This window comes from Lichenostomus cassidix, unplaced genomic scaffold (assembly GCF_008360975.1).
Source record: "Lichenostomus cassidix isolate B80296 unplaced genomic scaffold, HeHo_3.0 HiC_scaffold_772, whole genome shotgun sequence".
NCBI classification, from domain to species: domain Eukaryota; kingdom Metazoa; phylum Chordata; class Aves; order Passeriformes; family Meliphagidae; genus Lichenostomus; species Lichenostomus cassidix.
Genome location: NW_028147600.1, coordinates 262,294 through 287,991, shown reverse-complemented (window position 1 = coordinate 287,991; position 25,698 = coordinate 262,294). Strand labels below are relative to the sequence as shown.

Sequence of the window (25,698 nt, the reverse complement as noted above, 5' to 3'; positions counted from 1 at the left end):
ATCCTGGGAATCCAATCCCCACCTTGCCGTGCTCCAGGACCAGCCAGATCCTGATCCCAGAAATCCCAAAAAGCCCAAATCCCAAGAATCAATCCCCACCTTGCCATGCTCCAGGACCAGGCGGATCCCAATAATCCCAATCCCAGAAATGCCAGAAACCCCAAAGCCCAGGAATCCCCACCTTGCCGTGCTCCAGGACCAGCCTGATCCCAATAATCCCAATCCCAGAAATCCCCAAATCCTGAGAATCCCAAATCCCAGGAATCCAAGGAATCCCCACCTTGCCGTGCTCCAGGACCAGCCTGATCCCAATGATCCCAATCCCAGAAACCCCAAATCCAGGGAATCCCCACCTTGCCGTGCTCCAGGACCAGCCTGACCCCGCTCTGGAACTCCTCGGGGCTCGCCGGGATCCACCGGACAGGTTGGATTCTCTCCTCCTGCGGAGCTTCCCAGGACTGCAGCAGCTGATCCGTGCTGGAGAGCAGCAGCCGATCGCCCAGGCCGGGGTTCAGCAGCAGGGCACGCTCATCCCTGGGGAAATAATGGGATTGGGATTGGGAAAATGCTAAAAAATGGGATTGGGATTGGGATTGGGATTAGAGCAGCAGCCGATCGCCCAGCCCGGGGTTCAGCAGCAGGGCGCGCTCATCCCTGGGGAAATAATGGGATTTGGGAATGGGAAATCCTGAAAAATGGGATTGGGAACGGGAAATATGGGATTGGTATGGGAAAAAATGAGATTGGGATGGGGAAAATGGGATTGGGATCAGGAAAATCCCCAAAAATGGGGTTGGGAAAAATGGGATCAAGATGGGGAAAAATGGGATTGGGATGGGAAAAATCCTCCCCAGGAGAGTGTGATCATCCCTGGGGAAAAATGGGATTGGGAACAGGAAATCCCGAAAAATGGGGTTGGGATTGGGGAAAAATGGGATTGGGATGGGGAAATCCTCCCCGGGAGTGTCTGCTGATCTCTAGGAAAAATGGGATTGGGATTTAGTGGACAGAAAGTTGGAATAAAGTGGAAATAAGGAAGGAATAAAGTGGGAACGATAAAGTGGGAATGTGGAGGGAATAAAGTGGGAATAAAGTGGGAATAAAGTGGGATCAGGACAGGGATGGATTTGGCTGGAATTGGGATTCTCCAAGCTCTGGGCACGGAATGAACTTTGGGAGAGAATTCAGGATTCCCCTGGGCAAAAGAAATTTGGGAATTCCCCCAGGGAATACTCACATGGAGGAGGAAATTTGGGAATTCTTGCTTGGGAATTCTCAGAAATTTGGGAATTCCAACAGGGAATACTCGCTCAGGGGAGGAAATTCAGGAATTCTGCCAGGGGAATTCTTGGAAAACTGGGAATTCTCCCCAGGGAATTCTGGGAAAATTGGGAATTCTCCCAGGGAATACTCACACAGAGGAGGAAATTTGGGAATTCTCAGAAAACTGGGAATTCTGCCAGGGAATTCTCACCCGGGGAGGAAATTTAGCAATTCTCGCTTGGGAATTCTGAGAAAATTTGGGAACTCTCGCTTGGGAACTCTAGGAAAAATTGGAACTCTCATTTGGGAATTCTGGGAAAATTTGGGAACTCTTGTTTGGGAATATTGGGGAATTTGGGAACTCTCGTTTGGGAATTGTGGGGAATTTGGGAACTCTCGCTTGGGAACTCTGGGAAATTCGGGAAAAGCGGAATTTGGGAACTGTGGGACACTCACACGGCCACGGCCAGCAGGCACACGCTGGGGTTTGGGTTCCAGGCCACGCTGGTGACCACAGAGCCAAGGGGGATGCAGCGCAGACAGCGAGCCGAGCTCACCTCCCACAGCCGCAGCGTGCCGTCGTCAGAGCCTGAGGGGAACCCCATCCCATCGATCCCATTATTCCCATCGTTCCCATTATTCCCATTTCCATTCCATTCCCATTCCATTCCTATCCATTCCCATCAATCCCATTTCCATCCCATTCCCATCCCATTCCCATTATTCCCATTCCCATCATTCCCATCATTCCCACCATTCCCATTCCAATCCCATTCCCATCCCATTCCCATCATTCCCATTCCCATCCCATTTCCATTATTCCCATCATTCCCATCCCATTCCCATCCAATCCCATTCCCATCAATCCCATTCCCATCATTCCCATCGTTCCCATTCCCATCCCATTCCCATCATTCCCATTCCCATTATTCCCATTGACATTCCCTTTCTCCATCCCATTATTCCCATGATTCCCCATTATTCCCATTATTCTGATCATTCCCATTCCCATTCATTCCCTTTTCCCATTCCCATTCCTATCCATATTCTCATTCCCATTCCCTATTCCCATCTTGCTTCCCATTCCCATTCCCAATCCCAATCCCAATCCATCTCCATTCCCATTATTCCCATTATTCCCAATCCATCTCCATTCCCATTATTCCCCTTCTCATTCTCATTCCCATCATCCCCATTCCCTTTTCCCATCTCCATTCCCATTATTCCCATTATTCCCATTATTCCCATTCCCAATCCCATTCCCATTCCATCCATATTCCCATTCTTCCTATTTATTTCCATTTCTATTTCCATTTTCATTCCCATTCCCATTCCCACTCCCACCCCATTCCCATCAATTTCCATTCTCATTCCCATTCCCAATCCAGGATGGATCCATGGAGTTTAATCCCATGGAATTCCCAATCCTGAGCAGATCCATGGGGTTTATCCCACGGAATTCCCAATCCAGGATGAGTTTATCCCATGGAATTCCCAATCCAGGATGGATCCATGGAGTTTAATCCCATGGAATTCTCAATCCATGGGGTTTATCCCACAGATTTCCCAATCCAGGATGGACCCATGGAGTTTAATCCCACGGAATTCCCAATCCCAAGCAGATCCATGGGGTTTATCCCATGGAATTCCCAATCCAGGATGGATCCATGGGGTTTCTCCCATGGAATTCCCAATCCATGGGGTTTATCCCACGGAATTCCCAATCCCAAGCAGATCCATGGGGTTTATCCCACGGAATTCCCAATCCAGGATGGATCCATGGGGTTTATCCCCTGGAATTCCCGATCCAGGATGAGTTTCTCCCACGGAATTCCCAATCCCAAGCAGATCCATGGGGTTTATCCCACGGAATTCCCAATCCAGGATGAGTTTATCCCGCGGAATTCCCGATCCCATACCTGACACCAACCACTGCCCGCTGGGAGAGATGCTGATGGTTCTCACCAGGCTGGAATGACCTCGGTAAATCTGGGAAAAAACAGGAATGAGGAGGGAAATCCCAAATCCCAGCAGTTCCCAATCCCCAGGGATTTCCAGGAATTTTTCCCAGACCCTCAGAGCCGCCGGATCCATGGGAATTCCAGCTGGGATCAACTCCTTCTCCCAGTTTTTCCCGGGAATCCTCAGCCTGAATTCCCACCCTGCTTCCCGAGGCCACAAATCCTGATTTTCCAGCAATCCCAACCCTTCCTGAGGTGGGGAAAAATTCCCAAAATTCCCCAAAAAATTCCCAAATTCCCTCACCAGTGCCTGCGTGGTCGGGAAAGGCTGCAAATCCCGCGGCTTGGGAAGTTTGGGAATGAGATCCTCGGGATCCACATTGACCTGCGGGAGAAAAATGACAAATTTCGCAGTTTTTTCTTGTTCTTTCCCCTTTTTTCCTGTTTTTTTCCCATTTTTTTCCATCTTTCCCCATTTTTTCCTGTTTTTTTCCCATTTTTCAACATTTTTTCCCCATTTTTTCCAATTTTTTCCTGTTTTTTCCCATTTTTCCCCATTTTTTCCCCTTTTTCCCCTTTCCCCCATTTTTTCCCCGTTTTTTCCCATTTTTTCCCCTTTTTCCCTTTTTTCTCCATTTTCTCCCATTCTCTTCCCTTTTTTTCCCATTCTTTTCCTGTTTTTTCCTATTTTTCCCCATTTTCCCCCATTGTTTCCCATTATTCCCAGTTTTTCCCCATTAATTCCCAATATTTTCCCATTTTCCCCCATTTTTCCCCATTTTTCCCCATTTTCCCCCTATTTTTTCCCCGTTTTTCCCCAATTTTTGGGAGTTACCCTCATCTTCCTCTGCCGGGGGCACAGGTACAGGTCGAGGCAGCATTTCCCATTTTTCCCCATTTTTTCCCAATATTTTCCCATTTTTTCCCATTTTCCCCCCATTTTTCCCATTTCCCCCAATTTTCGGGAGTTACCCTCATCTTCCTCTGCCAGGGGCGCAGGTACAGGTCGAGGCAGCATTTCCCATTTTTTCCCCATTTTTTCCCATTTTTCCCCATTTTTTTCCCATTTTTTCCCAATATTTTCCCATTTTTTCCCCGTTTTTCCCCGTTTTTCCCCATTTTTTCCCCATTTTTTCTCCATTTTTTCCCCATTGTTTCCCCATTTTTTCCCCGTTTTTCCCCATTTTCCCCCAATTTTTGGGAGTTACCCTCATCTTCCTCTGCCGGGGGCACAGGTACAGGTCGAGGCAGCATTTCCCATTTTTTCCACATTTTTTCCCATTTTTTCCCAATATTTTCCCATTTTTTCCCCATTTTTCCCCAATATTTTTCCATTTTTTCCCCGTTTTTCCCCATTTTTTCCCAATATTTTCCCATTTTTCCCCCATTTTTTCCCATTTTCCCCCCAATTTTTGGGAGTTACCCTCATCTTCCTCTGCCGGGGGCACAGGTACAGGTCGAGGCAGCATTTCCCATTTTTCCCCATTTTTTCCCAATATTTTCCCATTTTTTCCCATTTTTCCCCATTTTTTCCCCATTTTTTCCCCGTTTTTTCCCTGTTTTTCCCCCATTTTTTCCCATTTCCCCCAATTTTTGGGAGTTACCCTCATCTTCCTCTGCCGGGGGCACAGGTAGAGGTCGAGGCAGCGCTCGAACCTCTCGTGGATGAAGCGGGAATACGCAGGAACGGCGCGCAGGCTCGGGAATTTCCGCGGGACGAAGTTCAGCTTGCGCTCCGCCGGCTCCTGCTGCTCCCAGGCTGACTCCTGACGGAATCCCGGGAATATTGGGGGAATGGGAATGGGAATGGGGATGGTGGGAATAATGGGAATGGTGGGAATGGGAAAAGGGGATGAGAAAAGAGGTGAAACACCCCAAATTCCCTGGAAAAACAACTCCAAACCCATCCAGATCCCCCAAATTCCCCGGAAAAATCCTTCCAAACCCATCCAGACTCAATGGAATCCCCCAAACCCTCTGGAAAAACAACTCCAAACTCATGCAGATGCCCCACATTCCCTGGAAAAACACTTCCAAACTCATCGAGACCCAACAGGATCCCCCGAATTCCATGGAAAAATTCTTCCAAACCCCTCCAGATCCAAGAGGATCCCCCAAATTCTCCAGAAAAACAACTCCAAACCCATCCAGATCCCCCAAATTCCATGGAAAAATTCTTCCAAACCCCTCCAGATCCAAGTGGATCCCCCAAATTCTCCAGAAAAACAACTCCAAACTCCTCCAGATCCCCCAAATTCCCTGGAAAAATCCTTCCAAACCCATCCTGATTCAAGAGGATCCCCCAAATTCCCTGGCAGAACAACTCCCAACCCCTCCAAACCCCTCCAGATCCCCCAAAATTCCCTGGCAGAACAACTCCCAACCCCTCCAGACCCGAGCAGATCCCCCAAACCCCTCCGCTGGGCATTCCCATCCGGCATTGCCGGCGCACCTCCTCGGGGCTGAGCAGGAATTCCGGGGGCGGGTTGTAGGACTCGGCGTGGCCGGGCAGGGGCAGCTTGGGGGCAGGGATGTGCATCTTGTGGCGCCCCAGGATGGAGTTGGGATCCTCGTGGGCCCACAGGTCGTAGAACACGGGCGAGTCGGCCTTGGGCTTGCGGGGCTGGATCCAGCCCATCTTGATGGCATGGACCAGCTTGGACACCTGGGGGACAGGAAAAATGGGAAAAGTGGGAAAAGTGGGAAAAACCCATCTTGATGGCATGGACCAGCTTGGACACCTGGGAGATAGTGAGAAAAGTGACTGGAAAAAAGTGGGAAAAGTGACCGGAAACCCAAGGGTGGATCCATCCAATCTTGATGGCATGGACCAGCTTGGAGACCTGGGAAATAGTGGGAAAAGTGATTGGAAAAGTGATGGAAACCCCAGGGTGGATCCAACCCATCTTGATGGCATGGCCCAGCTTGGAGACCTGGGGAACGGGAAATGTGGGAAAAATGGGAAAAACACATCTTGATGGCATAGACCAGCTTGGAGACCTGGGAGAAAAGTGGGAAAAGTGACTGGAAAAGTGGGAAAAGTGACAGAAAGCCAAGGTTGGATCCATCCCATCTTGATGGCGTGGACCAGCTTGGAGACCCAGGAGATGGGAAAAGTGGGAAAAATGGGAAAAGTGGGAAAAGTGATGGAAAGCCCAGGTTGGATCCAGTCCATCCTGATGGCATGGACCAGCTTGGAGACCTGGGAGATAGTGGGAAAAGTGGGAGAAGTGGGAAAAGTGGGATTTGAGGGGTTGGAGGAGTTTTCCGTTCTCTCTGTTCCACCAGGATCTTTCCATCCTCCTCAGCTTTTCCCTCCTCTTTATCCTGATCAGGATCTTTCCAATCTCCTCATCCAATCAGGATCTTCCCAATCTCCTCATCCCACTGGGATTTTCCCATTCCCTCCATCCCACTGGGATCTTTCCATCCATCTCAGGTTTTCTATCCTCCTCATCCCAACCAAGATCTTCCCAATCTCCTCATCCCATTGGGATCCTTCCCACCTCCTCAAACCCACTGGGATTCTTCTAAACCCATTGGGATTTTCCTATTCTCTTCATCCCATCGGGATTTTTCCCATTCTCCTCATCCCATTGGGATCTTTCCCATCTCATCCCATCGGGATCTTTCCCATCTCATCCCATCGGGATTTTTCCCACCTCCTCAATCCCACTGGGATTTTTCCAATCTCCTCAAAAACCCATTGGGATCTTTCCCATCTCCTCATCCCATTAGGATATTTCCCATCTCCTCATCCCACCGGGATTTTTCCAATCTCCTAAACCCACTGGGATTCTCCTAAACCCACTGGGATTTTCCCATTCTCTTCATCCCATTGGGATCTTTCCAATCTCATCCCATTGGGATTTTTCCCATTCTCTTCATCCCATTGGGATCTTTCCCAATCTCCTAAACCACTGGGATTTTTCCCATTCTCCTCATCCCACTGGGATTCTCCTAAACCCACTGGGATTTTCCCATTCTCCTCATCCCATTGGGATCTTTCCATTCTCATCCCATCAGGATTTTTCCCATTCTCTTCATCCCATTGGGATTTTTCCCGTTCTCTTCATCCCATTGGGATCTTTCCAATCTCATCCCATCGGAATTTTCCCATTCTCTTCATCCCATTGGGATCTTTCCCATCTCCTAAACCCACTGGGATTCTCCTAAAGCCACTGGGATTTTCCTATTCTCTTCATCCCATTGGGATCTTTCCCAATCTCATCCCATTGGGATTTTCCCACCTCCTCAATCCCACTGGGATCTCCCCACCCTCCCATCCCCTCGGAATTCCCACCTTCTCCTTCTCCACCAGGGAAGGGATGAAGCTCCGCTTGTCCGCCGGCCTGTTGGTCACCGGATGGATCCGAACCTCGTGGCTGAAGAAATCCACGGCCGGCTGGGAAAACAGGGAATGCCGAGCTGGGACACAGAATTCCCGGCGGGAACCCCACGGGATCCCCCAAATTCCCTGGAAAAACTCCTCCTCACCTCGTAGGGATCGAAGTTGACGTCGCCGAATTGTCCTTTCTGGAGCCTCTGGACCAACTCCAGCTGCTCGTCCGACAGAGTGATGTCGGCGCCGGTCAGGCGGTCCTGGACTGTTCTCCTGTGGGAATGACCAATGGGATTTGTGGGAATTCTGGGATGGACAGGGAGATGGACAGGACAGTCAGGCGGTCCTGGACCGTTCTCCTGCGGGAATGACCGATGGGATTTGTGGGAATTCTGGGATGGATGGGAATTTGGGATGGACAGGACAGTCAGGCGGTCCTGGACCGTTCTCCTGCGGGAATGACCGATGGGATTTGTGGGAATTCTGGGATGGATGGGAATTTGGGACGGATGAGGATTGTGGGATGGATGGGGATTCTGGGATGGACCCAAGGGAATTCCGGGATGGATGGGAATTCCAGGATGGACGTAAGGAATTGCAGGATGGACCCAAGGGAATTCTGGGATGGATGGGAACTGTGGGATGGATGGGAATTGTGGGATGGACCAAAGGAATTCTGGGATGAACAGGATTTTCCATGGCTTTTCCATGGCTTTTCCGCGGCAACACCTCTCATTATCCCAGGATTTTCCATGGCTTTTCCATGGGTTTTCCATGGATTTTCCATGGCAACACCTCCCATTATCCCGGGATTTTCCATGGATTATCTCGGGATTTTCCAGGGGTTTTCCATGGGGTCACCTCCCATTATCCCAGAGTTTTCCATGGATTTTCCATGGATTTTCCATGGATTTTCCATAGGTTTTCCATGGGGTAACCCCCTGTTATCCCGGGGTTTTCCATGGATTATCCTGGGATTTTCCATGGGTTTTCCATGGAAACGCCTCCCATTATCCCAGAGTTTCCATGGATTTTCCATGGGAACACCTCCCGATATCCCAGAGTTTTCCACGGGTTTTCCATGGGAACACCTGCCATTATCCCATGATTTTCCACAGGTTTTCCACCTCCCATTATCCCAGGTTTTTCCACAGGTTTTCCACCTCCCATTATCCCAGGTTTTTCCATGGGTTTTCCACCTCCCATTATCCCAGGATTTTCCATGGGTTTTCCACCTCCCATTATCCCAGGTTTTCCAAGCCCTTCCCAGCCTCTCTCCCGGCATTCCTCACCAGTATTCCGGGTTTTCCATCTTCTCCAGGAACTCGTCCAGCTCATCCTTGCTCCGGATGGGTTTGTAGATCTTCTTCCCGTCCAGGTCGTATCCGACGTGTGGGAATTCCTGGTACCATTCCATGGGGATGTTCCCCACCGTGTTCCGGATGTCCTGCGACGGGAAAACGCCGGGAACGGTGTCAGGGAATTCCTGGGAATCCCAGGGAAACCTCGGAGATGCTTCCGGGGGAGCTGGGAATGCTGGGGAGGGGGTTGGGATGGATGAGGGATGGGAATTTTGTGCTTGGGATGAGGATTTTCCTGGAATTCTGTCCTTGGGAATGGGGATTTTCCTGGAATTCTGTCCTTGGGATGAGGATTTTCCTGGAATTCTGTCCTTGGGGAGTGGGGATGAAAATTCTCTTGGAATTCTATCCTTGGGATGGGAATTCTGCCCTTGGGATGAGAATTTTCCTGGAATTCTGTCCTCAGGATGAGGGATGGAGGGATGGGAATTATGGGAATTCTGCCCTTGGGAATAGGGGGTTGGGATGAGGATTTTCCTGGAATTCTGCCCTCAGGGAGTTGGAATGAAAATTCTCTTGGAATTCTGCCCTTGGGATGAGGATTTTCCTGGAATTCTGCCCTCAGGATGGGAATTCTATCCTTGAGAATGGGGATTTTCCTGGAATTCTGTCCTTGGGATGAGGATTTGGGATGAAAATTCTCTTGGAATTCTGCCCTTGGGATGAAGATTTTCCTGGAATTCTGCCCTTGGGATGAGAGTTGGGATGAGGATCCTTTTGGGATCTCATCCCTCGGGAATGGGGAATGAATCCAGAAACAGAATTGGGAATGGAGAATGGAGCTGGGAATGGATCTGGGAATGGAGTTGGGAATGGATCTGGGAATGGAGTTGGGAATGGATCCAGGAATGGGATCGGCACTGGCACAGCCTCTGTCCCTCCCTCCCTCCCTCCCTCATTCCCAGCTGGAAGTTTTTCTTGGAATGGCTCTGGGCATTCCTGGCAGGAAAGGATCCTTCCCTGAAAATATCCAGGAAACAGGCAGGGAAAAGGGGATGGGAGAGGCACAGAATTCCCACCCCAAATCCCAGCATTCCCAGTTCTTTGGGATGGGAGAGGAGCAGAATTCCCACCCCAAATCCCAGAGTTCCCAGTTCTCTGGGATGGGAAAGGTGCAGAATTCCCATCCCAAATCCCAGAGTTCCCATTCCCATCCTGAATCCCAGCATTCCCAGTTCTTTGGGATGGGAGAGGTGCAGAATTCCCATCCCAAATCCCAGAGTTCCCATTCCCATCCCAGATCCCAGCATTCCCGAGTTCAGGGATCCAGAATTCCAGCAAAATAACAGAAAGGAAGGATCATTGGCAGCTGGAAAGGCAAGGAAAGGATCATTCAGGAAGGATCATTTCCTCCCGGCTGGAAAGCCAAGGAAAGGTCAGGAAGGATCATTCCCTCCCGGCTGGAAAGGAAAGCCAAGGAAAAACCAGGAAGGATCATTTATTCTTGGAAGGAAAGAGGAAAGGAAAGGAAAGGAAAGGAAAGGAAAGGAAAGGAAAGGAAAGGAAAGGAAAGGAAAGGAAAGGAAAGGAAAGGAAAGGAAAGGAAAGGAAAGGAAAGGGGAGAAAGGGAAAAGGGGAAAGAGGAAAAGGGAAAAGTCATTCCTGGCTAGAAAAAAAGGCCATGAAGGATCATTCATTCCTGGCTGGAAAGCCAAGGAAAGGATGGATAATTCACTCCTGGCTGGAAAGGAGAACCGAGAAAAAAACAGGAAGGATCATTTATTCCCAGCTGGAAAGGAAAGGCAAGGAAAGCTCATTGACTCCCGGCTGGAAAGGCAAGGAAAGGAAAGGAAAGTCATTCACTCCTGGCTGGAAAAGTCAGGAAGGATCATTCCCAGTTGGAAAGGAAGGATCATTCATCCTTGGCTGGAAAAGAAAGCAAGGAAGGATCATTTATTCCTGGCTGGAAAGGAAAGGAAACAGGAAAGGAAATGGGAAAGGAAAGGGGAAAGGGAAGGGGAAAGGGCAAGGGAAGGGGAAAGGGAAAGGGAAGGGGAAAGGGAAAGGGAAGGGGAAAGGGAGTGGGAAAGGTCATTCCTGGCTGGAATGGTCAGGAATGATCATTCATTCCCAGCTGGAAAGGCAAGGAAAGGAAAGGAAAGGAAAGGATCATTCCCAGCTGGAAAGGAAGGATCATTCACTCCTGGCTGGAAAGGCAAGGAAAGGTCAGGAAGGATCACTCTGGCTGCATAAGAAGGATCATTCACTCCTGGCTGGAAAAACCAGGAAAGATCATTGACTCCTGGCTGGAAAGGTAAGCCAAGGAAAAACCAGGAAGGATCATTTATTCCCAGCTGGAAAGGTAAGGCAAGGAAACCTCGTTGACTCGCGGCTGGAAAGGTCAGGAAGGATCATTCCCAGTTGGAAAGGGAAGATAATTCACTCCTGGCTGGAAAGGAAAGGCAAGGAAAGGCAAGGAAAGGCAAGGAAGGATCATTCCTGGCTGGAAAGGAAAGGGGAAAGGGAAAAGGGGAAAGGGAAAAGGGGAAAGGGAAAAGGGAAAAGTCATTCCCAGCTGGAAAGGCAAGGAAAGGAAGGATAATTCATTCCCGGCTGGAAAGGTAAACCAAGGTAAAACCAGGAAGGATCATTCCCAGTTGGAAAGGAAAGGGGAAAGGGGAAAGGGGAAAGGGGAAAGGGAAGGGGAAAGGTCCTTCCTGGCTGGAAAGCCAAGGAAAGGAAGGATCATTCATTCCTGGCTGGAAAGGAGAGCTGAGGAAAGGTCAGGAAGGATCATTCCCAGTTGGAAAGATCATTCCCTCCTGGCTGGAAAGGAAAAGCAAGAAAGGATCATTCCTGCTTGCAAAGGAAGGATAATTCATTCCTGGCTGGAAAGGCAAGGAAAGGACAGGAAGGATCATTCCCCCCCAGCTGGAAAGGAAAGCCAAGGAAAAACCAGGAAGGATCATTTATTCCTGGCTGGAAAGGAAAAGCAAGAAAGGATCATTCCTGCTTGCAAAGGAAGGATAATTCATTCCCGGCTGGAAAGGAGAGCCGAGGAAAGGCAAGGTCAGGAAGGATCATTCCCCCCCGGCTGCAAAGGTAAGCCAAGGAAAAACCAGGAAGGATCATTTATTCCCGGCTGGAAGGAAGGGCAGGCAGGCCAGGAAAGCTCGTTGACTGGCGGCTGGGAAGGCTCGGCGCGGCCAGGGCCAGCGGCAGGAACTCGGCGCGGCGCTAAACGAAAGCAGATGCGCCGGGAGCTGCCGAGGCCGGCAGGGGATGACAGCAGCTTGGATTTCGGAAGCTGCCGAGACAGGGATTAAGTGCGGGGAAGGGAAAAGGGAAGGTGCAGAGCGCCGGCCGGGAGTCACAACTGCTGCTGGCAGGGAGGCGCCGCTGGGGGAGCGAGAGCGGCATTCCCGAAAAAACGGCGATTCCCGGCTCGCTCCGGCTGGAAGGGCTGCGGGGTGGGCTGGAGGGATTTCCCGGGGTTTGGGGTGCAGAGGTTTTCCCGGGGTTTGGGGTGCAGAGGGTTTCCCGGGATTTGGGGTGCAGAGGGTTTCCCGGGGTTTGGGGTGCAGAGGGGTTTCCCGGGATGGGGTGCAGAGGGTTTCCCGGGGTTTGGGGTGCAGAGGGTTTTCCCGGGATGGGGTTTGGGGTGCAGAGGGTTTCCCGGGGTTTGGGGTGCAGAGGGTTTTCCCGGGATGGGGTTTGGGGTGCAGAGGGATTTCCCGGGGTTTGGGGTGCAGAGGGATTTCCCGGGGTTTGGGGTGCAGAGGGGTTTCCCGGGATGGGGTGCAGAGGGATTTCCCGGGATGGGGTGCAGAGGGTTTCCCGGGATGGGGTGCAGAGGGTTTCCCGGGATGGGGTGCAGAGGGTTTTCCTGGGATGGGGTGCAGAGGGATTTCCCGGGGTTTGGGGTGGAGGGTTTTCCCGGGGTTTGGGGTGCAGAGGGTTTCCCGGGATGGGGTTTGGGGTGCAGAGGGATTTCCCAGGGTTTGGGGTGCAGAGGGTTTTCCCGGGATGGGGTTTGGGGTGCAGAGGGTTTCCCGGGATGGGGTGCAGAGGGTTTTCCTGGGATGGGGTTTGGGGTGCAGAGGGTTTTCCCGGGGTTTGGGGTGCAGAGGGTTTTCCCGGGATGGGGTGCAGAGGGTTTCCCGGGATGGGGTGCAGAAGGTTTCAGGATGGGGTGCAGAGGTTTTTCCGGGGTTTGGGGTGCAGAGGGTTTCCCGGGGTTTGGGGTGCAGAGGGTTTTCCCGGGATGGGGTGCAGAGGGTTTTCCCGGGGTTTGGGGTGCAGAGGGTTTTCCCGGGATGGGGTGCAGAGGGATTTCCCGGGATGGGGTTTGGGGTGCAGAGGGTTTTACCGGGGTTTGGGGTGCAGAGGGTTTCCCGGGATGGGGTGCAGAGGGATTTTCCCGGGGTTTGGGGGGAGAGGAGGGAATGGTGGAGATTTGGGGGAGCTGGAGGGTCGGGGTGGGTTGGGAGCTCTGGGGGTTTGTGGGGTGAGGGGGAATTCCAGGGATGCAAAGGTGGGAAGAGGCAGAATTCCGTGGAATCACAAACTGGGAAAAGGTGGAATTCCAGGGATGCAAAACTGGGAAAAGGCAGAATTCCAGGGGATCCCAGAGGTGGGAAAAGGCAGAATTCCCTGGGATCACTAAAGTGGGAAAAGGAAGAATTCCCTGGGATCACAAAATGGGAAAAGGCAGAATTTCAGGGGATCACAAAATGGGAAAAGGCAGAATTCCCTGAGATCCCAGAGGTGGGAAGAGGCAAAATCCCAAAGGTGGTAAGAGGCAGAATTCCCTGGGATCACAAAAGTGGGAAAAGGCAGAATTCAGAGGAGGAGCAGTGCTGGAGCCAGGCTGGGAATGGACTGGGAATGAATGAACTGGGAATGGACTGGGAATGAGCTGGGAATGGACTGGGAATGGACTGGGAATGGACTGGGAATGGACTGGGAATGGACTGGGAATGAATGAACTGGGAATGGACTGGGAATGGACTGGGAATGAACTGGGAATGAATTGGGAATGGACTGGGAATGGACTGGGAATGAATTGGGAATGGACTGGGAATGGACTGGGAATGAGCTGGGATCAAGTCTGAATGGCTTCCCGGGGAATTTGGGAAATTGGGAATTTGGGAATTCCCGGGGAATCCAGGCTGTCCTGTGGGAAAGGGACAGGGAATGACACCTGACACCTGTGGAATGACACCTGACCCCTCGGGAATTGCCGGGATCCAATTCCATCCTCGGGCAGGGAATTCCAGCAAATCCCGGTGGGATCGTCAAGGGTTAATCCCATGGGGGATGGGAATTTCGGGATTTCGGGATGGGATTTTGGATTTCAGGATTTTGGGATGGAGATTTCGGGATGGGGATTTCAGGATGGGATCTTGGGATGGGGATTTCGGGATTTTGGGATGGGATTTCAGGATTTCAGGATGGGATTTTGGGATTTCAGGATGGGGATTTCGGGATTTCAGGATGGGGATTTTGGGATGGGATTTCAGGATTTCGGGATGGGGATTTTGGGATTGGGACTTTGGGATGGAGATTTCGGGATGGGGATTTAGGGATGGGATTTTGGTATAGGATTTCAGGATTTCAGGATGGGGATTTGGGGATTTCAGGATGGGATTTCGGGATTTCAGAATGGCGATTTCTGGATTTCAGAACGGGGATTTCGGGATGGAATTTCGGGATGGGAGCAGCTGGAAAAGGAACAAAGCAGAACAGCAGGAATGTCGCAGGGAGAGAATTCCCTGAACTCCGGAAGCTCCTGGGGAAATCCCGAGAGATCCCAAAACAACTCAGGGATAAAACTTCGGGATAAAACCTCGGGAGGGGCAAGAAAATCGGAATAAAACTTTCAGGAGGGACAGGAAAATCGGGATAAAACCCTCGGGGAGGGGAAGGAAAATCGGGATAAAACCTCGGGACAAAACCACCTCCGGGAGGGGAAGGAAAATCGGGACAAAACCTCGGGAGGGCAGGAAAATGGGGATAAAAACACCTCCGGGAAGGACAGGAAAATCAGGATAAAACCCTCGGGAGGGGAACGAAAATCGGAATAAAACGCCGGGAGGGGAAGGAAAATCAGGATAAAACCTTCGGGAGGGGCAGGAAAATCGGGATAAAGCCTCCGGGAGGAGAAGGAAATTCGGGATAAAACCTTGGGAAGGGAAGGAAAATCAGGATAAAACCTCCGGGAGGGGCAGAAAAATCGGAATAAAACCCTCGGGAGAGGCAGGAAAATCGGGATAAAACCTCGGGAGAGGCAGGAAAATCGGGATAAAACCTCGGGAGGGGAAGGAAAATGGGGAAAGGAGCTGCCGGGAACGATCCCGGGCGGGAAGGGTTAAGGCGCTGAGCTCAGGTGGGCCGAGCCGAGCCGAGCCTGGGGCTCCCCTTTCCAAAGCTCCTGTTTTTTCCAGAGAGCGAAAGACGAGGAGGAGGAGGAGGAGGAGGAGGAGCGAAGGCGAAGCCATAAATCGCGGCGGCTCGGCCGCAGCTCCCGCAGGAAGCGCACGTGTGCCGCCGGGAGAGGAGCGGGAGAGAGCCCCGGGAAAATCCCGGGAGAATAGCGGGAATTAACCCGGGAGAGCCGCGCTGAGAGCCGGGAGAGAGCCCCGGGAATGCGGGAAAAAAACCGGGAGAATAGCGGGAATTAACCCGGGAGAGCCGCGCTGAAAACCGGGAAAAAACCCGGAGGAAAGCGGGGATAAGCCCGGGAGAGAACCGCACTAAAAACCGGGAGTAGAGCCGAGAAACCGGGAGAAAACCCGGGAAAAAACCTGGAATAAAAAGCAGAAAAGCAGGCTGAAACCCGGGAGAGAACTCCGCTAAAACTCCGGAGAAAACCCGGGAGAAAACCTGGAATAAACCCCAGGAAAGCAGGCTGAAACCCGGGAGAGAACAGCGATAAAACCCTGGGAGAAAACCTTGCGAAACCCGGGAGAAAACTGGGAATAAACCCCAGGAAAGCAGGCTGAAACCCGGGAGAAAACTGGGAATAAACCCCGGAGAGAACCGGGCGAAAACCCGGGAGAAAAGCGGGAATAAACCCCAGAAAACCAGGCTGAACCCGGGAGAGAACAGCGCTAAAACCCGGGAGAAAACTGGGAATAACTCCCAGCAAACCAGGCTGAACCCGGGAATAAACCCCAAACCCGGGCTGACACTGCTCTAAACCCCCAAAACCCGGGATAAAACCGGGATAAACCGGGATAAAACCAGGATAAAGCCCGGATAACCCGGGATAACCCGGGGATAAAGCGGGGCTAGAACTCCCAGCAGAGCCATGAGCGCCCGGAGCTGATCGGCGATCCCCCCGGCGTCACTCCCGCTTTTCCCGGCAGCATTCCCGGAGTTTTTCCATCCCTCCCTCCATCCCTCCGGCATGTCGTTCGCCATGCTGCGCTCGCCCGCCGGGCGCTTCCTCTACCCCGCGCTCAGCTCGCTGTCCGAGGACGAGGAGAACGGCAGCGAGAGCTCGGGCTCGGAGGAGAAACCCTTCCCGGGGGACGATCCCGACTCGTTCGGGGCCAAGGCCGGCAAGAGCCGCGGGAAGAGCCGCGGCAGGATGGCGAGGGAGCCGCGGCAGCGGCACACGGCGAACGCGCGGGAGAGGGACAGGACCAACTCGGTGAACACGGCGTTCACGGCGCTGCGCACGCTCATCCCCACCGAGCCCGCCGACAGGAAGCTCTCCAAGATCGAGACCCTCCGCCTCGCCTCCAGCTACATCTCGCACCTGGGCAACGTGCTGCTGCTGGGCGACAGCTCGGCCGAGAGCCAGCCGTGCCACGGCGGGGCGAGCGCCGCGTTCCTGGCGGGCTTGGGGACATCGCCGGCGGGCTTGGGGACATCGCCGGCGGGCAGGAGGGAGGAGAGCGCGCAGCCCAAGCAGATCTGCACCTTCTGCCTCAGCAACCAGAGGAAGATGGTGAGCGGGGAGTGAGGGGTGGGGAGAGGAAAGGTGGGAATTGTGACCCAAAAGTCGGGAATGGGGAGCTGGAAGGTGGGAATGGGGAGAGGAAAGTCGGGAATGGGGAGTTGAGAGGTGGGAATGGAGAGCTGGAAGGTGGGAATGGAGAGAGGAAAGGTGGGAATAGGGAGCTGGAAGGTGGGAATAAGGAGCTGGAAGTGGAGAATGCGGAGAGGAAAGTTGGGAATGCCGCTGGGATAAAGGAGAATTGCAGCTGTGGAGTGGGGAATGGGGAGCTGGAAGGTGGGAATGGGGAAAGTTGGGAATTGTGACCCAAAAGTCGGGAATGGGGAGCTGGAAGTGGGAATGGGGAGCGGAAAGTTGGGAATGGGGAGAGGAAAGGTGGGAATGCCGCCGGGATAAAGGAGAATTGCAGCTCGGGAATTTGGAATGGGGAGCTGGAAGGTGGCAATGGGGAGAGGAAAGGTGGGAATGGGGAGCTGGAAGTGGGAATGGGGAGAGGAAAGTTGAGAATTGTGACCCAAAAGTCGGGAATGCAGCTGGGATAAAGGAGAATTGCAGCCCGGGAATTAGGAATGGGGAGAGGAAAGGTAGGAATGGGGAGAGGAAAGGTGGGAATTGAGAGCAGAAAGTCAGGAATTGTGACCCGAAAGTGGGGAATGCCGGCTGGATGGAAGGGATTTGGGGTCCGGGAGTTGGGAATGATGAGCTGGCAGTCGGGAATTGTGCCCCGAAAATCGGGAATGCCGCCGGGGTGGAGAAGTACTGCAGCTCGGGAGTCGGGAATGATGAGCTGGCAGTCAGGAATGCCACCGGGATGAAAAGGAATCGCAGCTCGGGAGTGGAGAATTGTGACCCGAAAGTCGGGAATGGAGAGCCGAAAGTCGGGAATGCTGCCGGGATGGAGGGGATTTGGGGTCAGGAATAGGGAATGGTGACCCGAAAGCTGGGAATGCTGCAGGGATGGAGGGGATTTGGGGTCAGGAATAGGGAATGGTGACCCGAAAGTCGGGAATGCTGCCGGGATGGAGGGAATTAGGGCCGGAGAGCTGGGAATGGTGAGCTGGCAGTCAGGAATGCTGCAGGGATGGAGGGAATTTGGGGTCAGGAATCGGGAATGAGGAGCTGAAAATTGGGAATGGGGAGCCGAAAGGTGGGAAAGGGGAGCTGAAAGTCGGAAATGCCGCCGGGATAAAGGAGAATTGCAGCTCTGGAATTGGGAATGGGGAGCTGAAAGTCAGGAATGGGGAGCTGGAAGTGGGAATGGGGAGCTGGAAGTGGGAATGGGGAGCTGGAAGTAGGGAATTGTGTCCTGAAAGTCGGGAATGCTGCCGGGATGGAGGGGATTTAGGGTCAGGAGTCGGGAATTGGGAGCTGAAAAGTGGGAATGGGGAACTGGAAGTGGGAATGGGGAGCTGGAAGTCAGGAATGGGGAGCTGGAAGTTGAGAATTGTGTCCTGAAAGTCAGGAATGCCGCCGGGATAAAGGAGAATTGCAGCTCTGGAGTTGGGAATGGGGAGCTGAAAGCTGGGAATGCCGCTGGGATGGAAGGAATTGGGGTTCAGCAGTCAGGAATTGTGCCCCAAAAGTCGGGAATGCTGCCGGGATGGAGGGAATTTGGGGTCCAGGAGTCGGGAATGATGACCCTGGAGTCGGAAATAGTGATCTGGCAGTTGGCAATTGTGACCCGAAAATCGGGAATGCTGCAGGGAGGGAGAGGAATTGCAGCTCGGGAGTTGGGAATGATGACCTGGCAGTCGGGAATGCTGCCGGGATAGAGGGAATTGGGGTCCGGGAGTTGGGAATTGTGTCCCAAAAGTCAGGAATGCCACGGGATAAAGGGGAATTGCAGCTCTGGAGTCGGGAATGGGGAGCTGGAAGTCGGGAATGGCGAGTTGAGAGGTGGGAATGGAGAGCTGGAAGGTGGAAATGGGGAGAGGAAAGTTGGGAATAGGGAGCTGGAAGTGGGGAATGGGGAGCTGGAAGGTGGGAATGCCGCCGGGATAAAGGAGAATTGCAGCTCTGGAGTCGGGAATGGGGAGCTGGAAGTGGGAATGGGGAGCGGAAAGGTGGGAATTCTGACCCGAAAGTCGGGATTACTGCCGGGATGGGAGGAATTTGGGGTCCGGGAGTTGGGAATGATGAGCTGGCAGTCGGGAATGCTGCAGGAATAAAGGAGAATTGCAGCTCTGGAGTCGGGAATGGGGACGGGATGGAGGAATTTGGGGTCAGAAATCGGGAATTGTGACCTGAAAGTCGGGAATGCCGCTGGGATGGAGGGGATTTGGGGTCAGGAGTCGGGAGTGGTGAGCTGGCAGTCGGGAATTGTGACCCAAAAGTCGGGAATGATGAGCTGGCAGTCAGGAATGCTGCAGGGATGGAGGGAATTTGGGGTCAGGAATCGGGAATGGTGACCCGAAAATCGGGAATGCTGCAGGGATGGAGGGGATTTAGGGTTCAGGAATTCGGGAATTCTCGCTGGGAATGCTGAGCTCGAGTGTGGAACTCCCGGTTTTCCCGAAAAACGGCGATTCCCGGGTTTATCCCAGGATTTATCCCGGGATTTATCCCAGGATTTATCTGAGTTTATCCCAAGGTTCATCCCAGTTTTATCCCAGGGTTTATCCCAGTTTATCCCAGGGTTTATCCCAGTTTATCCCAAGGTTCATCCCAGGTTTTCCTGCTCCGAGGGGCAGGGAATTCTGTCCTGGAATTCAGGAATTCTGTGCGAATGGAGAGAATTGCATCCCGGAATTTGGTATCCCCAGTTTATCCCAGTTTGCCCACTGGGAGCACTGGGAATGCCGAGGAGCTCCAGGGATCCGAAATCCACAGAAAATCCATGGAAAATCCATGGAAAATGTGCTTCCCAAAGCGTTCAGCGGCTGCTCCAGAGCCGAGGGAATGGGATTGGGAAAACTGGAAAAGGGATTTGGGATCGGGAAAAGCAGGAATTGGGATTGGGAAAAGTGGGAAGTGAACAGAGAGCGGAGAGGGATTTGGGATAGGGAAAAGTGGGAAGAGAGGGGAGATGGGAGAGGGAACTGGGATTGGGAGAAGTGGGAAGAGACTGGAAAAGGATTTGGGATTTGGAAAAGTGGGATTTGGGATTTGGGAAAACTGGGAAGAGACTGGAAAAGGATTTGGGATTTGGGAAAGTGGGAAGAGACTGGAGAAGGATTTGGGATCAGGAAAAGTGGGATGAGGGATGGAAAAGTCCTCAGGAAAGGTTTGAGGTTCAGGAAATTCCGGAGTTTTCAACCAAACCAATCCCAAAGTCTGGCAGCTGCAGGAATTCGGGAAAACCCCAAATCCCGGGAAGGGCTGGGAAAGGGATCTGAGCTCATTCCTGAAAATTGGGAATCCTGGAGGCTCCTGGCTGAAAATTCCTGAAAATCCTCCCAAAAATCCTCCTCCTGCCCTGAAAATTCCATCCCTGATTTTCCATCAGTTCCCAATAATTCTCATTCACAGTTCCAGATAAATTCCTAAAAAATTCCATCACTGATTTTCCATTAATTCCTATAAAATTCCATCACTGATTTTCCATCAGTTCCTATAAAATTCCATCCTGAATATTCCATCAATCCCAATAATTCCCATCAGCAGTTCCAAATCAATTCCTATAAAATTCCATCCCTGATTTTCCATCAATCCCAATAATTCCCATCACCAGTTCTGGATTAGTTCCTATAAATCTCCATCCTGAATTTTCCATCAATCCCAATAATTCCCATCACCAGTTCCGAATTAATTCCTATCAAATTCCATCATCAATTTGATATCAATTCCTATCAATCCTCATGGTCAAACTGAAATAAATCCAAATAAATTCCCATCATCAATTCTGAATCAATTCCTATAAATCCCTAATTTTTCCATCATATCCTGTAAATTCCCATCTCTCATTTGATATCAATCCCAATAATTCCCATCACTGATTCCAGATCAATTCCTATGGAATTCCATCACTAATTCCTGATCAATTCCTATAAAATTCCATCCCTAATTTTCCATCAAATCCTGTAAATTCCCATAATGGATTTTCCATCAATCCCAATAATTCCCATCACCAGTTCCAGATAAATTCAAATAATTCCCATCATGGATTTTCCATCAATCCCAACGATTCCCATCACGGATTTTCCATCAATCCCAGATTTGGATCAATCCCAACAATTCCCATCACGGATTTTCCATCAATCCCAATAATTCCCATCACCTGCAGCTCCTGGGATTTGATCCACAGGGATGAAAATCTGGGAAATAATCTGGGAATTGGGGCTGGGATTGGGATTGGGATCAGAATTGGGATTGGGATCAGAATTGGGATTGGGATCAGGATCAGGGCTGGGATTAGGGCCAGAAATAGGGTTGGGATTGGGATCAGGGCTGGAATTAGGGCTGGGATTGGGATCAGGGCTGGAATTAGGGCTGGGATTGGGATTGGGATCAGGGATGGAATTGGGATGGAATTATTAGGGCTGGAATTGGGATTGGGATCAGGATCAGGATCAAGGTCAGAGCAGCTTCTCCCAAAGCATTCCAGAGCCTCATTCCCATGGGATTTGGGATTTTAAAGGATTTGTGGTTTGGGATTTTAAAGGATTTGGGTTTTGGGATATAAAAGGATTTGGGTTTTTGGGATTTTAAGGGATTTGGGTTTTGGGATTTTAAAGGATTTAGGTTTGGGGATGTTCAAGGATTTGGGGTTTTGGGATTTTAAAGGATTTGGGGTTTGGGATCTTCAAGGATTTTGGGTTTTGAGATTTTCAAGGATTTGGGTTTCTGGGATTTTAGAGTTTTTGGGATCTTCAAGGATTTGGGTTTAGGGATTTTAAAGGATTTGGGTTTTGGGATCTTCAAGGATTCCAACCCCAATCCACTCCTCGATCCCAACAAGGAATTGGATCCAACCGGAAATTTGGGATTTTCCAGGAGAATTTGATGGGATTTGAGTTCTTCCCAACCCCAACCATTCCAGGAGATTCCAGGAGATTTCCCAAAGTTTGGGAAAATCCTCCCGAAAATCCTAAAAATCCTGAAAAATCCTCCTGAAAATCATTTTCCTGCCCTAAAAATCCCAAAAATCCTCACGAAAATCCTTTACCTACACTAAAAATCTCCCAAAATCATCCCTAAAATAATTTTCCTGCCCTAAAAATCCCAAAAATCCTCCAAAAAATCCTGGGAATGCCCCAAAAATCCTGAAAAATCCTACAAGAAATCCTTTTCCTACACTAAAAATCCCAAAAAATCCTCCCTAAAATCATTTTTCTGCCCTAAAAATCCCAAAAAATCCTCCCGAAAATCCAGGGAATGCCCCAAAAATCCCCAAAAATCCAGGAATTTTGGTCGATCCTGGTGCCAGCTGATCCCTGGGAAGGCTGGAGCAGCAGGAAAAGGAGCAGGAAAATCGGGATGGGATGGGAAAAGTGGGATGAACTGGGATTTTTGGGGAAATTTGGGAGCTGGGAGTCCAGAAAATCCTGGGAATTTTCCCACATGAACCCAAATCCTGAAAAAAGCCAATCCAGGGAATTCCCAGCTGGAATTTGAGGTTAAAAGGGAAAATTTGGGATGTGGAAAGCTTGGAATTGCGGCTGGAAATTCTTGGAATTCCTCAGAATTCTCAAAATCCTCGGGAAGTTTGGGATTTCCCGGGATTTCCTGGGATTTCCTGGGATTTCCCAGATCCCAAAAATCTGGGATTTGGGGATTCCTGGATCCCCAAAGGGAATTCCCAGCTGGAATTCCGGGAGCTGGCAGAGGATTTCCTGGGACTGGGGAGCAGCTGAGAGGGAAAATCATCGGGAAAATTGGGAAAATAATTGGGAAAATCATTGGGAAAATCATCAGGAAATTCATTGGGAAAATCATTGGGAAAATCATTGGGAAAATCATTGGGAAAATCATTGGGAAATCAGGGAAAATTATCGGGAAAATTATCGGGAAAATCATTGGGAAAATCATTGGGAAAATCATTGGGAAAATGGGGAAAGGAGAAATGGGAAACAACCACAGGGGTTTGGGATCTGGAGGGGATTTGGGATTGAAACAGAAATTGGGAGGGGAATTGGAAGAAAAGGGAATTTGGGCTGGAAAATCCCCAAAAAATCCCAAAAGAAAAGGGAATTGGGGCTGGAAAATCCAAAAAAAAACCTCAAAAGAAAACGGAATTGGGGCTGGAAAATCCAAAAAAGCCAGGGATTTGGGCTGGAAAACCCCAAAAAGTCCCCAAAAACCTGGGAACTGGGGCTGGAAAATCCCAAAAAACTGGGAATTGGGGCTGGAAAATCCCATAAAACCGGGAATTTGGGGCTGGAAACTCCAAAAAAAAAAAGGGGAATGGGGGCTGGAAAATCCCAAAAAACCAGGGATTTGGTCTCTGAAATCCCATAAAACCAGGAATTGGGGCTGAAAAATCCCAAAAAAACCAGGAATTTGGGCTGTAAAATCCCAAAAAAAGGGGAATTGGGGCTGGAGAATCAAAAAAAAAAAAGGAATTTGGGCTGGAAAATCCCAAAAAAAGGGGAATTGGGGCTGGAAAATCCAAAAAACCCAGGAATTTGGGCTGGAAAATCAAAAAAAAAAATCCAGGAATTGGGGTTGGAGAATCCAAAAAAAAAAGGAATTGGGGCTGGAAAATCCCAAAAAACCAGGGATTTGGGCTGGAAAATCCCATAAAAACGGGAATTGGGGCTGGAAAATCCCCCAAAAAAAGGGAATTTGAGCTGGAAAATCCCAAAAAGTCCCCAAAAACCTGGGAATTTGGGCTGGAAAATCCAAAAAAACTGGGAATTGTGGCTGGAAAACCCCCAAAAAACGGGAATTGGGGCAGGAAATTCCCAAAAAAAACCCCAAAAAACCGGGAATTTGGGGCTGGAAAATCCCAAAAATCTGGGAATTTGGGCTGGAAAATCCCCAAAAATCTAGGAATTGGGGCTGGAAAATTCCCAAAAAAATCCCCAAAAAACCGGGAATTTGGGGCTGGAAAATCCCAAAAAACCCAGGGAATTGGGGCTGGAAAATCCCAAAAAAAACCCCAAAAAACCGGGAATTTGGGGCTGGAAATTCCCATTTTTCCCCCTGCCCTCCCTCGCTGCCGATTCCCGAGCGATTCCCGAGCGATTCCCGCAGGAATTCCCGCGGCAGGAATTTCTTTCCCGGCGCTCGTTTCCGCCCCAGACAGCCCTGAGCTCCCGCGGGAATCCACAGCTGGGAAAGGAGAGAGAATTCCTCATTTCCAGCCTTCCTGCCTCTCCTGCTTTGCCAGGGAACAAAGGAGAGCAGGGGGAGGGGAAATCCCAAAAAATGGAGTTTTGGGGTGGAAAAATCATGGAAAATGGGAGTTTGGGGTGGAAAAATCATGGAAAATGGGGATTTGGGGTGGAAAATATCCCAAAAAATGAGGATTTGGGGATGGGAAATCCAAAAAAATGGGGATTTGGGGTGGGAAAATCATGGAAAATGGGGATTTGGGGTGGAAAATATCCCAAAAAATAGGAATTGGGGATGGGAAATATCCTGAAAAATGAAGAGTTTGGGGTGGGAAAATCATGGGAAATGGGGAGTTTGGGGTGGAAAATATCCCAAAAAATGGGGAGTTTGGGGTGGAAAAATCATGGAAAACGGGAGTTTGGGGTGGAAAATAATGGAAAATGGGGAATCTGGGGTGGGAAATCCTGAAAAATGGGGACTGGGGATGGGAAATCCTGCAAAACTGGGAAATGGGGTGGGAAATCCCAGAAAATGGGGATTGGGGTGGAAAATAACCCGAAAAATGGGGATTTGGGGTGGAGAATACCCTGAAAGATGGGGATTTGGGGTGGACAATATCCCAAAAAATGAGGATTTGGGGTGGAAAATCCCGGAAAATGGGAGTTCGGGGTGGGAAAATCACGGAAAATGGGGATTGGGTTGAAAAATCCCAAAAATCAGGGTGGAAAATCATGGAAAATGGGGATTGGGGGTGGAAAATATCCTGAAAAATGGGGATTTGGGTGGAAAATTGCAGGAAAAGGGGATTTAGGGATAAAAAAATCCTGAAAATGGGAATTGGGGTGGGAAATAACCTGAAAAATGGGGAGTGGGGGTGGAAAATATCCCAGAAAATGGGGATTTGGGGTGGAAAATACCCTGAAAAATGGGGAGTTTGGGGTAGAAAATATCCCAGAAAATGGGAATTAGGGATGGGAAAACCTGAAAACCAGGGAGTTGGGGTGGAAATATCCCAAAAAACTGGAGTTTGGGGTGGGAAATAACCTGAAAAATGGGAGTTTGGGGTGGAAAAATCATGGAAAATAGGGAGTTTGGGTGGAAAATATCCTGGAAAATGGGGATTTGGGGTGGAAAATATCCCAGAAAATGGGAGTTTGGGGACGGAAAATCCTGAAAATTAGGGATGGAAAATCCCAGAAAATGGGGATTTGGGGTGGAAAATAACCCAAGAAATGGGGAGTGGAGATGGGAGATCCTGAAAAACTGGGAATTAGGGATGGGAAATCCTGAAAAATGGGGAGTTTGGGGTGGAAAATATCCCCAAAAATGGGAATTAGGGATGGGAAAACCTGAAAAACAGGGAGTTGGGGTGGAAAATAACCCGAAAAATGGGGAGTTTGGGATGGAAAATAATGGAAAATGGAGAGTTTGGGGTGGAAAAATCACGGAAAAGGGGGAGTTTGGGGTGGAAAATATCCTGAGAAATGGGGATTGGGGATGGGAAATCCTGAAAATTAGGGATGGAAAATCCTGGAAAATGGGAAGTTTGGGGTGGAAAATCCCAGCAAATGGGGACTGGGGATAGGAAATCCAGGGAAAAGGGGATTTGGGGGTGGAAAATCCTGGAAAATGGGGAATTTGGGTGGAAAA

The 25,698-nt window shown here is 50.4% G+C and overlaps 1 protein-coding gene and 1 pseudogene across 3 annotated transcripts in view; one reads left to right on the top strand and one right to left on the bottom strand.

Annotated features, from left to right (window-relative positions):
* The window catches only part of LOC146421848 (ribosome biogenesis protein BOP1-like), a 57,838-nt gene that overhangs the window by 6,749 nt on the left and 25,391 nt on the right, over positions 1-25,698 (bottom strand). For all 3 annotated transcript variants that reach the window (XM_085046990.1, XM_085046993.1, XM_085046992.1), the window contains exons 4-12: positions 8,859-9,013; positions 7,722-7,839; positions 7,528-7,629; positions 5,677-5,889; positions 4,829-4,990; positions 3,529-3,609; positions 3,183-3,252; positions 1,720-1,852; positions 354-534 (exon numbers count right to left, since the gene is read on the bottom strand). In XM_085046990.1, coding sequence (XP_084903116.1) covers positions 354-534; positions 1,720-1,852; positions 3,183-3,252; positions 3,529-3,609; positions 4,829-4,990; positions 5,677-5,889; positions 7,528-7,629; positions 7,722-7,839; positions 8,859-9,013 — 1,215 coding nt within the window. The remainder of the gene's footprint in view (positions 1-353; positions 535-1,719; positions 1,853-3,182; positions 3,253-3,528; positions 3,610-4,828; positions 4,991-5,676; positions 5,890-7,527; positions 7,630-7,721; positions 7,840-8,858; positions 9,014-25,698) is intronic.
* Positions 16,104-16,839, top strand: LOC146421849 (basic helix-loop-helix transcription factor scleraxis pseudogene; annotated as a pseudogene).